Source organism: Labrus bergylta, chromosome 19 (genome assembly GCF_963930695.1).
Source record: "Labrus bergylta chromosome 19, fLabBer1.1, whole genome shotgun sequence".
Lineage (NCBI taxonomy): Eukaryota > Metazoa > Chordata > Actinopteri > Labriformes > Labridae > Labrus > Labrus bergylta.
The window spans coordinates 495,755-509,724 of record NC_089213.1 but is presented as its reverse complement, the minus strand read 5'-3'; the positions used below and the strand labels follow the sequence as shown (position 1 = coordinate 509,724).

At 37.2% G+C, this 13,970-nt stretch overlaps 3 protein-coding genes across 3 annotated transcripts in view; all 3 read right to left on the bottom strand.

Annotated features, from left to right (window-relative positions):
- LOC110004705 (collagen alpha-2(XI) chain-like) overlaps nt 1-5,264 on the bottom strand; it is a 105,304-nt gene extending 100,040 nt beyond the window's left edge. The window contains exons 1-12 of the mRNA XM_065948393.1: nt 5,211-5,264; nt 3,595-3,648; nt 3,449-3,493; nt 3,063-3,107; nt 2,814-2,867; nt 2,533-2,640; nt 1,859-1,912; nt 1,685-1,738; nt 1,389-1,433; nt 530-583; nt 293-349; nt 115-168 (exon numbers count right to left, since the gene is read on the bottom strand). Of these exons, the coding sequence (XP_065804465.1) occupies nt 115-168; nt 293-349; nt 530-583; nt 1,389-1,433; nt 1,685-1,738; nt 1,859-1,912; nt 2,533-2,640; nt 2,814-2,867; nt 3,063-3,107; nt 3,449-3,493; nt 3,595-3,648; nt 5,211-5,264 (678 nt within the window). The remainder of the gene's footprint in view (nt 1-114; nt 169-292; nt 350-529; nt 584-1,388; nt 1,434-1,684; nt 1,739-1,858; nt 1,913-2,532; nt 2,641-2,813; nt 2,868-3,062; nt 3,108-3,448; nt 3,494-3,594; nt 3,649-5,210) is intronic.
- Nucleotides 1-13,970, bottom strand: part of LOC114919753 (major histocompatibility complex class I-related gene protein-like) — a 78,273-nt gene that overhangs the window by 33,845 nt on the left and 30,458 nt on the right. The window lies entirely within an intron of this gene.
- LOC109975840 (major histocompatibility complex class I-related gene protein-like) overlaps nt 7,412-13,970 on the bottom strand; it is a 36,993-nt gene continuing 30,434 nt past the window's right edge. Inside the window, exons 4-8 of the mRNA XM_065948103.1 lie at nt 10,590-10,868; nt 9,819-10,112; nt 9,216-9,314; nt 9,060-9,138; nt 7,412-8,484 (exon numbers count right to left, since the gene is read on the bottom strand). Of these exons, the coding sequence (XP_065804175.1) occupies nt 9,086-9,138; nt 9,216-9,314; nt 9,819-10,112; nt 10,590-10,868 (725 nt within the window). The 3' untranslated portion in view covers nt 7,412-8,484; nt 9,060-9,085. The remainder of the gene's footprint in view (nt 8,485-9,059; nt 9,139-9,215; nt 9,315-9,818; nt 10,113-10,589; nt 10,869-13,970) is intronic.

Here is a 13,970-nt window from a genome sequence, read left to right as displayed (position 1 = left end):
TCAAGAGAAGACAGCAGGAAAGAGGGGACATCAAACCAAAGACCACGTTGGAAGAACTACAGATATCTTGTGTGATACCACGTCTTTATAAAAGTCGATGAAATGTGTTCTTACAGGAGGTCCTTTTGGTCCTGGGAAACCGTTGGCTCCCTGAGGCCCGGGCAATCCCTGGTGAGGCAACAACATATCAAATATTAAGATCATAAAAAGGAAACCAAATAGCACCGGTCAGTTTGGCAAAATGAGGCAGAGGTTAAAATGTTTGCTCTGATAAAGTGCTACGCAGCAGAACACGGTTTCCACCCTCCTCTCCAAGTGGACCAGAAGGGCCGTCACTTCCTGATGTTCCCTAAGAACAACAATACAGTAAAAAAAGACTTTTAAATCATATTTGAACTGTTGAGGGATATCCTCACATTGTGAAATAATTTAAATGAACGAGACTGATTTTCAACAATATTAATATTCATCAAAACAGTTTGACAGAATGTTTCAGGTCAATCTAGACAAAGTTACTGTGAAGACAAACCTTTGCTCCTGATTTCCCAGTGGAGCCCCTCGGTCCTCTCTGCCCTCTGGGGCCCTGATGAGAACAAACAGAAAGTATAATGAATGACTAACATGTTGTAAATGTCATGCTATCTACGATTAAACTGATGTTCAATCAATTTTGAATTGATTAAATAAATCTCTAGTGTACATTCAGTCAGAGAGACTTTATTTTGTTCCCTTACTCTGCACCCTGCTCTCATTGTCTGGGGTCGTTATTGGGAAATCAGCTGTCTCATCAGCTGGTCTCATCTATCCAATAGCATGGTGGTTATAATCTTTCCACTCTCTATTTAAATATGATTCCCCTCTCTGTTCCTTCATTCACAGAATCCATCAATTAATCAACCATCTGATCTGTCCAGACTCCACGGGGGGATTTATCCTGCTGCCACTCAATCCAGTCAAATCCCCCCCATAGAGTCCAAGCGCCAAAAATCTTTGTCAAGCCAGATCATATTATATCATTAAGTAATTAGTTCAATAGATATTCTCCTCTTTATCCACTTGTCTCCCCAGAATGAAATTGGTGCTGAAATAGTAATTTGCTGCAGTGATGTACCGGTATTCTACGAGACCCTGTGACTTCACTACTGGGTGTTGTTACAGGTGCAGCAGAGAACATTTCTGACAGAGACTATCTACAGACAGCTGTGATGCTGTGACGGGTGTAGTCAGAGGTGAAATAAGCTTCTCTTCTCGTACTTCTGTATCCTTTCTTAAACTTCAGAGAGGGAAGTGAAACTCTGCTTTTCAGCCCTGTGTTAAGTCCCTTTATCACAATAAGAATTTACAAAGTGATTAACTGTTAGAATAAGTGCATAAAAGTGAAATAGTACCGTGGGTCCTCTTTGTCCTCTGGGCCCTGCTTTGCCGCTAAGACCCTGAAAAAACAAACAAACAAACAAAGAAACAAACAGTTGAGTCAAACAGAAATGATCTTCACATCACTGTCTAACACTGACTTCAGGATTCTACTTTCCTCTACAGGACTCTACATAGAGCACCAGTCTATCTAATGTGTGTAGAGATCATAAATCAGCTTTCATAATGTCAACATCGATATTATTAACGTCCCTTTGTCACTTTTACAATCATAGTTCGAACAAAATCTCTCAAAGAGTCATCACATTACCCTTGTTCCCTTCTCGCCATTTGACCCAGGGAATCCTGGGAATCCAAGAGATCCCTAAAAAAACAAATCAACATTAACATCAGCACTGTCTGTCCCCATCAATATTAATGTGAAATCAAAAGTCATGTTTCATGAGTGGCTAGGGATGAAAGATGCAGTGTTTGTTTCTCTTACCTTTGGTCCTAGTCTTCCAGGATATCCAGGAAGTCCAGGCACACCAAGTTTACCCTGCAATCACATGATGACATCATTAAATAATCATCTTCATCTCGATGGTCACAACATCTGTAATTCTGAATAAACAATTCAAAACTTTCACACAAACTGATTTTACAAGAAATGTAGTATAATCACATGAAACAATATATTATTATGAATCTGATGAGATAAAGTTGATCATCAGGTGTGATGAAGTCATTTCAATTTAACAAAACAGGTTTCAAAAATGTTTAGAGAAATGCATATTTATGTGCAGCAACTTCTAAAGTATAAAAAGGAATAACAAAATAAAAATAAACGGAAATGTTTCATCCAAATGTATTTGTAATATGATTAAAAAACTGTACATGGTATTCATAAATATGTTTCACTAAACAGCAGACACATATTAAACCACAAGAGGGCAGCAAAGTCTTATTTTCTGCCCAACGCATTACCTCATTTTAAGGAAATTGGAAGTATCTCCATTTATTTGTGGGAAATGTTGAAATATGAAAATATGAAATCTATTTTAAATTAAATTTAGCTTTAAAAGGAAAATTAATAATTAATGCTACATTTCACTAACCTATCTCACATTCCAAAAATTGCCAATCAAAAAAACTTTGCCGTGATTAAACAGCTTTTACCTTCTCTCCGACCAATCCAAGTGGCCCGAGCTCACCAGGGGGTCCAACACGACCCTTTGGCCCCTCTGGACCATCCTCTCCTCTGGGCCCTGAGACTCCAAACTCTCCCTGTGAGCGGGAGACAAATCCATCAGAATAAATCACAGAATATTCAATATCTGGAGTCATAACTTTATGAAATGGTCATGAGTAATTATAGAACTCCCACCCTTTCATTCATCCAATAATCATGCTGTTAAAGAACTGATCAACCAACCAGTTAGTCCGTCTATCGATCTTACCCTCTCTCCCTTTGAACCGAAATCTCCCTTTATTCCAGGGAAACCGTCTTCTCCCTAAAAACACAAGCAAACAAAACCAAACAAAACATGTCAAAGTATTGTCATGAAAGACCCAACACGTCTTCAACACGCTGCTTTTGAAAGTGAACAAACAACATATTTAAATGACTTGATTGTAAATGATGAGAGGATACCTCTGAGTGAGTGATATATTGTATTGTGTATATTTTACTGTAATGAACTTCTTACCTTCTCTCCCTTGTGGCCCTTCAGTCCACGGATACCTTGACCTCCCTGGAGTCAAAACAATTCATAATCAATACACTGTTAGAGTTGTGTTTGACGCCACGAGGACCAGGATAGCCGATAGATCCCTGAGGACCGTTTGGACCCTGGAGAAGGTCAATGAAAGAAGTCCAAGTTGTAACACAATAAACACCACACGGTAACGTCTTACAGGCACAGCTACAACGACATGCTCAATGTTCCCAATTCAACAGATTAACTATAAATATTCAATATCTTTCAATAAAATAGAAGTCACATGTTTCTCTGAAGTTGTATTTAATTGGTGAATTGACTTTGTTAAATGGAAGTGTCGTGGTGTAATGCAGCTATTTATGATGGACACCTACCTGGTTTCCTTTGGTGCCAGAAGGCCCCTCCTTTCCTGGGTGACCCTGAGAAGAGAGAAAAAGTTCAAGCCTCAGGAAGCGATGATGGATTCAACTTAACGCAGATTTATGTTAATTCAAAATAAAGACAGAAGAGATAAACTTACAGGAGGGCCATCAGCTCCAGGCATTCCTGGCAGACCTGGTTTTCCTGTGGGACCCTGAGGAGAGGACATGGGGTCAGAACTGAGAGTCCAGGGGGAAGGGGAGGGGGTCTGATGGTGGTTTTGCACCTTAAACTTTTAGTGTCTTACAGAAAACACCACAAGAAGGATAACATGTTCTGAAAACTGTGTAGCTACTGTATGAAAAATGATCCTCCTTCATCAACATATGAATGAACTCTTAATCATACTCAGATCAGGTTACCCTCTTTAGGATCATTAATGGTTTTCAGTGATCAGGTGAGTGCATGTGAGTGATTGGACGGGAGCTGATGGCGCAAGATTTAAAACGCCGTCATCGTCCGCGTGACGTTTCAGGCCCAAACTGTTCATCAGAAATCAGATTTATCAGTTTTTTGTCTACAATTTAGGGTAAGTCATGACATTTTGTACGTCCTTTCATTGTTCCCAGAGGATAAATCCTGCTCATTCATGTTATCACACAGGACAAGGTCTCTGGAGGCAAGGCATGCCATAAAAAGATCAATGCAGGGAGCGCTGGTGGCGCAGTGGTTAGTGTGTGGAGGCCATAGTCCTCCATGCAGGCTGCAGGTTTAAATCTGACCTGTGGCTCTCTTCCTGCATGCCTCTCTCTCTCTCTCTCTCTCTCAGACTCTCTGATTTCAGACTCTATCCACTGTCCTATCTCTCCAATAAAGGCACAAAAAGCCAAGAAATAAATCTAAAAAAAAAAGATCAAATCATAAAACGAAGTGAAGCGGTTTCATTACGTGCACAGAGATCGCACTGGTTTTGTTCAGACAGTCTATGGTCATGCACCAGTTGCAGGACATTAACATTTTACTAGGGGGTTGAGAGGAAAAATTTCAGGTAAAACTGAAGTGAAAAATTCAGCTGTTAGCGTTCACACATGCAGCTCAAGACCCCCAAAAAGAAATGTCATATAACAGAAAAGTTTGAGATCTGCTGCATTTATGTCAATATGTGTTCTAACTGTGTGTATCTGTGTGTTTGTGTAGTGTACCACATGCAGGAGGACGGCTGGATAAAGGTGTGTAAGGAGGACGTGTCAGAGTTGATCCATCGCTACAAGAAGGGAATGTTCTGAGTTTGACCCCTTTAACAAAGAGCAACATCAGCAGTCTGCACATTCACAAACGATGCCTTTTGTTCCTAAATGAAATCTGATTTAGACTCTACTTTGTCTGATTCTGTATCAATGAAATGTCAGCCAGAGCATTTCTTTCCTTACATATCAACCTGAACTTCACAGGTTCAGACTGTTCTGATCTCTCTTTAGTTCATTTCTTTATGTGATGTTTTCTTGGTGCTGTGCATGTCAGTACTGTTGCTCTCCAAACGTGTGGTTCAGTGAAGTCATCTGTGCTTACCAGACATCACAACACAAAGCTCTGAATAAAAACAGTTTCTCAAACTACTGCTCTGTCGTTTATTATTGAAGATCTCATTTCCTCTTTCAGTCTTTTTTCTGCCTTTAACCTATCAGGCCTCACCTGTCTGCAGCACGCCACGCTCACTCCCTTTGTTTGCTGCAGCATGCTCAACTACATGTCAGGTTACCAACTACTTTTACTCACCTGCTCAATCTCATTTGCTTTACTTTGAAGTCCAGCCCACGAGTGGGACTCCATGGTTTTGTACAGCACCTGATGAAGAAACGTGTTCTTTAATGCGCATAGCTAATAAATAAGTATATTTTTGGGAGCCATAGTGCATCATATCCAGTGAATAAATAAGTGATGTGTGTGTGTTTGCTGACTTTTTCAGGTTGCCAACTACTCCCCGTGTTGACAACATTTAGGTGCATTTTTTGAATGCTTTGTTTGGGCTGTTCCTTTTCACATATGTGATGGCTGAGTTCATCAGTTAGATTTATTGGTGTGGCCCTGATCAGTGTTTTTAGATTTCCTGTAAGCTCTTAATCACCAGAATGATGTGTTCATCACTAGGAGGAATCATTTGGAAAAGAAAGAAGTTTTACTCTGATCCCTGCACTTTGATTGGTGTACGATTGCAGAAGCTTTCATTTTGAACTAACCCAAACACTTTTCTTCATGTACTGATTATAAAGCTGAGCTGATCCATTTTGTTGCTTTATGGTATAAACTGTCGGGAACCCGAGCCATGAGAGAGAGGCAGTACGAAACAAAAACTAAATCTCTCAGTTTAAACAAACCAGGCCAATTCAATATTTTGACTTGTAGTTGATGTGTTTACATACATAGAATAACAGTTTCCATGAATCTATCATTGTTTTATCACAACTATAAAGTACAGAAAAAATAAAAGTGTCAAAACATTTTAAGTAAAAGGTAAATCCAGAAATCGAGGTGTTGAAATGTAGAGCACAGAAATACATGATGGAGCAGATATAATTTACTGACTTTTCAACTGGCTCAAATCAGCCCTGAACCTGTGAGGTGAGATTTTGATTTCCTTTGAGAGGGCGTTAGCGTAATATTTACAGTCTGTGAGTGTTACTTTATCACGCTTATGTACTTATTTAAATAAGAAATAAACACAGTTTGGGTGCATATGACTCTTCTGTATTTTATGGATGATTCATTAACAGCCTTAAATTACGCCCAGGCTGACAATGCATCATAAAATAAGATATTTTAAACACACTGTAGTAACAGGAGCTGTGATGTCATCTGTTGCCATGCAGAACTCGGCTCCACAGGTTCTGGTGTCCTTGAGTTGAATCAGGTTTGTCAACGTTAATTTCCTTTTATAAAACTATGAGTCCGAGTTCATTTACTTACTTTGAACTTTTAATGACAGAATTTTGCAGTTGAATGTAAGACCTTTACATTTTTACATTGCAGGTATCACAGCTCTGTTAACATGTTTATATATTAAAGTGAGTGGATCTATTTATAATATGTTGATACTAAAAGGTATTTTTAAAGTGATTAAAATATACTACATAGCAAAATAAAAGTTTATTTAGAGGAGCAACAGAGCAGGAGAGTTTACAGTCACATGTCCCTTGTTGCTAGGCAGACTTCAGTGCAACAGGTTTGCTCAGGAGAAAACCAGTTCAATACATGCAGTACAAGAGGAAAGTGGAGTCTGCAAAGTTTACATGACAGTTCTCACATCTTTTCTTAGAGTACCTCTTCTTATTCAATAAGAAAGCAAGTTCTTGTTCTTCAAAATGTGTTTTAATTGAAGGGAAAATAAAAGACAACTAATCCCATCACCTGTGCATCCCCACAGGTCCTCATTTTGGGAGAGTAGTGTATACAGGGTTCAATACAAGAGGAGCTTATGGGAGAGGAGCATAGACCAAGAAAAACAAAAAGAGACAAACATCAACACAAAGGTTAAAACAGAGCCAAGGACACCAGCTAAAAGGATGAGAAACATTCACTCATCAAGTCTATATATGTTCAAGAGTGTGAGCCCTCTAAACTTTGAGCTTTTCCCGGGTGTCTGTCCCCTTTATCAAATACGAGATGTCAGATTTTCAGGAAAACATGATCTCTGATCTCTTAATAAGAAGTACACTCCCCAGATCTCTGAGCCACTGTTGGAATAGAGGACTAGTCTCTGACTTCCACTGCAGAAGGATAATGTGATTTAATTAACAAAGCCGGATTCACAACAACCGCTCCAAAGAAAGCGAGTAGAGGATCAGGAGTGATTTTTATGTTAAAAGCTTTGATAGGTGGTCGAATATAAGAGACCAAAACGTTTTAATGTTGGACAGAGAAAGTACATTTTAACAACAGAATGTATTCAGACAATATGTGAAATCACAAGAAGACACACATTTGGAATTTTTAAAGGCTTTATTGAAACACAAAATCAAATTTGTAATGTTTACATCACCCGGCATAATAACTGATTATGAGCATTGATTCTACATTTTGATTGGTTTACAACTTAACATAAATCATTCAATTATTCTGATCAGTAGACAAATATCTAACAACTTTTCTTTTCATCAGCTGAAGCATTTAAACTTAATTTAAAAATAAATATCACAGAAGAAAAAACAACATAGTCCTGATTACTAATGAAAAACCTTAAAACACAAACATTATAAATCTCTTGAGCCTCGTTTAAATCAACACACTTCATTACTTATGCAGAAATAAACAGTACTGAGGAGCTGGTGAATGGAGGCTATGGTCCTACAAGCGGGCGGACCAGGTTCAAATCCGACCTGTGGCTCCTTTCCTGCACGTCATTCCCCGCTCTCTCTCTCTCCCTGATTTCAGACTCTATCCTCTGTCCTATCTCTACAGTAAAGGTACCAAAAGCCCAAAAAGAAATCTAAAAAAAATAAAATAAGCGAAACTATTTACACAACTGGAAAACAAAATGTTTGTATTGTGTGTGTGTGTGTGTGTGTGTGTGTGTGTGTGTGTGTGTGTGTGTGTGTGTGCGTCTTTATTAACGTATTTATCACCAACATTTGTTTTAGCACAAAGCTCTGAACACCAGAAGTAGAAAAATCCAACTATGATGGATTTTAGATCAACACACAAATCTTTCTTCAACACATGAAGAGTGGCGTGATGCCGTCATAGATTCATCTTCTGATTCTCTTCTCTCCAGGTGACAAAAAATAAATCATCAAGTTTTCATTTAAATGTATTTAAGCGTCTTTTATCAGCAGAAAAGCTTTTTATATTTGAAACTAACGTCACCAAACAACCCTAAAGAAGATTTGTAAAGTATTTGTCAACTCTTTTTCAAACTCATTTTCTTTGTATTTCAAAGATTTAAATTTAAATTCCCAACTCTGATCACTTCATGTCTGATACGATGAGAGCCAATGAATTCTGAGGAGAGCGTGTCGGTCTGCTCCTTGTTTCAGTGCAGAACGTACCCGTAAACCTTTAGAGAAAAAGACAGAAGAAAGAGAAAACATGACATTAAAATAATATTTATCATCACTTTTTTTACAGAATTTATCCACAAATCCAGGTTTTAACATCAAGGTCAAAGGTCACGGTGATTTCATCATTGAAGCACCTTTCTTTAAATCATCTCCCTTCACTTCAAATACACTTTTTCACTAAAATGAGTCATCAACTTTTTTACAATAACAAAGAAACGATCTCCTTTATGCAGTTTTATAATCAGATTTAAAGAATTACTGTAACAACCAAAAAGAAAAGAATAAGCTCGTATATGAAAACATGATAATAAACATGACAGGACTCAAAAACACGTTCACACACACACACACACATGGTTTAAAAACTGTGTGTCTCCCTCTGATTCCTGATTCCTCTTCCCCATTCACCTGTGACTCTCTTTTCTCTCTGCCTGTAGCTGTGGTTACCGCCTCTGTCCAGGTGACGCAGCAGCAGAAGTAATGTTTACATGCAGTGTCTTCCTGACTTACCACACACACCACCAGAACAATGACTATATCCTGAATTAAAGGCTTATTTCATGTAACTCACTGGGTTCAGGGTCCTCTCTTTGTCTTTTAGGTATTTTGATTTGGAAGCATCATTTGCTCCACAGCCGGGTCGTTTACCGCTGTAAGATCAGAAACACAATGTTAGCACACATCCGACTCTGAAACCATCATGAATGTTTCCACTTTGCTCTCTCACCATTTCTCTTCTTATACAGGCAGAATCCAGCCACACAGACGATGGTTACAAGAAGGAGAACAACAGCGATGATGACAATGATCATGTAGATGGGATTCACTGTTGAACACAAACAACACACAGTCACACAACCTGTGATCAAACAGGTTAAAGGTTCATTAAAGACAAAGTTTCTCCTTCTGTCAGTTAGCTCGTCTTCATCACTGTACCTTTGATTCATTTTCTACATGTAGTTGTTTTTTCCCTTCACCTTTATGTCTTTTATTTCCATGTTTGATTGTGGCACAATGGTAACCGCTAACGATTACATTCAAACCCTTTTTTCTCAATATTATTGATTTAAAGTAATTTAAAGCTTAATGCGGCTGCACTGTGGTAACGAGCGGACAGACGGTAAAAAACAAAACGATTCTGTCCATTAATAATCTCTTTAAAGATCTCTGTGTTTGTTTCATCCTGATCCAAACCTTTAAACTCTTTTTCTGAATACTTTTACAATTTGAAGAGTTTGAAAGAAAGAAAAAGTCACAAGTAAACTTTCCCTCCATCACACGACTGTTACAGTCAAATCCTCTCTTTCATCACTTCTCATCGAGGTCTTACCGTAGTTGGTCTTGATCTCTCGTTTGTCCAGTTTGGTGACGATGTCCTCCTTCACACCAGAGAGCTGAAACACACAGTCGTACTTCCCCCAGTCATCAGAGGGCAGTTGAAGGTCAGCGCTGATCTGGAAGGAGCCGTCGTGGTTGGGGAGGATCTCTCCCTTGTCCACGTCCTCGTGAAGCTCCTCTCCATCTTTCCTCCAGAACATCATGGCTCTGTTGGGGTAGAAACCTGTAGCGTGGCAGGTGACCCGAGAGGAGGGAGTCTTCTGGAGGAGAGACACTGTGGGGAGGTCTGGAGGACAAACAGGAAGACAGATTAGAGTTTCTTTATCAGGATTTACTCTTAAATACTGTTACAACTCATGTTTGATGACACTTTTTAAATGTACTGGGAAAAAAAGGGACTTTAAAATCCAGTGAGTCAACAATGAAAATCAACCTTATTAAAGTATAATTCAAAGAAGAGAGGGTCAGAGGGGAAGAAACAGAAGAAGAGAGGTGAGGGGGGTTCAGATGGATTGATGAAGAAGAAGAAGAGGAGAGAGAGAAAGTACAATAAAAACACAGAGAAACTTTGAGAGAGAGCGATGAGCAGCAGAGAGAAAGAGATCTAACATGAAGGGAAAGGTAAGGGGAAGCTTAAAGATGAAGACAGAGCATGTGTGATAGAAACATGTGTGAAATATTTATTGTTCAATTACAAGATAAACAAGAAAAGAAGAAGATGAACATTGTCAGAATTCAACTCCATCAGGTCATTTGATCCTACCTGTTCTCATCAGAGAGCTCCTCCCATAGTTCACAAACTTCTTCAGCCAGTCAACGCACTCCTTGTTGAAGTAGTTCTTAAGATACTCTAACTCAGTTTTGTCTTTATCCCACTTCTGTTTGGTGACGACAGCCTGTTGTTGTGGAGCGACCCACGTCCATGTCTTCGTGTCCAGAACTATGAAGTCTTCTCCATCATAACCATGCTGATCATAACCATTAACATCTCCAGTCTCATCATCCCACTCACAGCCTGACATCTTCTGGTAAATGTGAACACCTGAGAGAGAGAGAGAGAGAGAGGGAGAGAGACAGAGAGAGAGAGAGAGAGGGAGAGGGAGAGACAGAGGGAGAGAGAGAGACAGAGGGAGAGAGAGAGAGAGAGACAGAGGGAGAGAGAGAGAGAGAGACAGAGGGAGAGAGAGAGAGAGAGAGGTATAGAGAGAGAGAGACAGAGACAGAGAGAGAGACAGAGAGAGAGAGAGAGATAGAGAGAGAGAGACACAGAGAGAGAGAGAGAGAGGTATAGAGAGAGAGAGAGAGATACAGAGAGAGGGAGAGAGAGAGAGAGAGGGACACAGAGAGAGAGAGAGAGAGAGAGACAGAGAGGTATAGAGAGAGAGAGACAGAGAGAGAGAGAAAGAGAGACAGAGAGAGAGAGAGAGAGGGAGAGAGAGAGAGAGAGACAGAGAAAGAGAGAGAGAGAGAGAGACAGAGAGAAAGAGAGGGAGAGAGAGAGAGAGAGAGAGAGATAGAGAGAGAGAGAGGTATAGTTTAAATCCTTTATTATTACATCAGAGACACACTGAGTCTCTCTCTCTCTCTGAGTTGTAGTCCTGACTAGCAGACTCAGATTAAACTGGTCCTGGACTGAACGTGGACTCTCTGTGGATCAGTCCAACATTTCGCTCGTCCTGTGAGAAACCACACACTCGACTGTCCCGAGCTGTTCTCCAAGTTTCCTCTGAAGGAGAGTCTCAGTCCAGGATCAGTCTGTAGACTCCTCCTGCTCGGCCCTCACAGAGTTCAGCAGTGTGTTACTACAGCTGCTCACAATAAGGCAGAGACCACCAGGACCAGTATGGAGACTGGGAGACAGTCTGTGCGTCCTGATTGCTTCATCCATCTGTCAATCATTCAACACTAACAACAGCTGTTTCCAGCTGCAGATGTTTGTTTGATGCTGCCTGAGAGGACGAGCCAACACTGAGGTCAGAACAGTGGAGATCATCTCATCTAATGTGTACTTGGACTTTTTATGAAGAGCTCAGAATAAAGATTCATGATCACATTATTTGGATTGATTCATGAACCAACCACTTCTTTTGAAACGTCAACAAAGAATAAGGTGAACTTTTCAAACAGCTCCAGAATAACACTGAACGCTGTTTCATTTACAATCACATCAAACTGATCAAAGCAGCTAATTGTCATATTTGACAAACTGGAAAAAACATTTTGGACCTTTTGGATTCAAGAGACTGAAATAATGAGTCCATGATCAAAATGATTGTCCCTTCATTTTCTGTGGATCATCTCATCAATGAATGGACTGAACTGTTCAGCCTGATGAGTGAATCATGGCGTACAAACACTGTTCAAGTTTCATTCATCTCATTTAATCTAGATTTATAATTCACATGTAGAATCTGGGATGGAACCTGAACATCAGTACGGTCCAGTTCATACAATCCAATATGTTTCATACCACATATTTAGAGCGTTAACTCATTATTCTTGTTATTATTGATGATGTAACGGCTTTTTTTAAATCAATCAATAAATGTTTGAATCTGTTAAATGTCAATAAAAAGTCAAACAAGTCCATCACAACTTCTCAGAGGCTGAGATTAAATCTTTAAATGACTTCTTTAGTCTGAGCGACACTGAGCAGAAAGTCATTCATTTAAAGAGTTTATTATGAGACAGACACACCGTCATCACATTCATCTAAATGAATCTAATCTAAATGAATCTAATCTAATCTAAATGAATCTAATCTAAATGAATATAATCTAAATGAATCTAATCTGAATGAATATAATCTAAATGAATATAATCTAAATGAATATAATCTAATCTAAATGAATCTAATCTAAATGAATATAATCTAAATGAATCTAATCTGAATGAATATAATCTGAATGAATATAATCTAAATGAATCTAATCTAAATGAATATAATCTAAATGAATATAATCTAATCTAAATGAATCTAATCTAAATGAATATAATCTAAATGAATATAATCTGAATGAATATAATCTAAATGAATATAATCTAAATGAATCTAATCTAATCTAAATGAATATAATCTAAATGAATATAATCTAAATGAATATAATCTAATCTAAATGAATCTAATCTAAATGAATATAATCTAAATGAATCTAATCTGAATGAATATAATCTGAATGAATATAATCTAATCTAAATGAATCTAATCTAAATGAATATAATCTAAATGAATATAATCTAATCTAAATGAATCTAATCTAAATGAATCTAATCTAAATGAATCTAATCTGAATGAATATAATCTAAATGAATATAATCTAAATGAATATAATCTACATGAATATAATCTACATGAATATAATCTAAATGAATATAATCTAAATGAATATAATCTACATGAATATAATCTACATGAATATAATCTACATGAATATAATCTAAATGAATCTAATCTAAATGAATCTAATCTAAATGAATATAATCTACATGAATATAATCTAAATGAATATAATCTACATGAATATAATCTAAATGAATATAATCTAAATGAATCTAATCTACATGAATATAATCTAAATGAATCTAATCTACATGAATCTAATCTAAATGAATATAATCTAAATGAATATAATCTAAATGAATATAATCTAAATGAATCTAAATGAATCTAATCTAAATGAATCTAATCTAAATGAATATAATATAATATAAATGAATATAATCTAAATGAATCTAATCTAAATGAATATAATCTAAATGAATATAATCTAAATGAATCTAATCTGAATGAATCTAATCTGAATGAATATAATCTAAATGAATCTAATCTAAATGAATCTAATCTAATCTAAATGAATATAATCTGAATGAATATAATCCAATCGAAATGAATCTAATCTAAATGAATATAATCTAAATGAATATAATCTAAATGAATCTAATCTACATGAATCTAATCTAAATGAATCTAATCTAAATGAATATAATCTAAATGAATATAATCTAAATGAATCTAATCTACATGAATATAATCTAAATGAATCTAATCTACATGAATATAATCTAAATGAATATAATCTAAATGAATATAATCTAAATGAATATAATCTAAATGAATATAATCTAAATTAATCTAAATGAATAT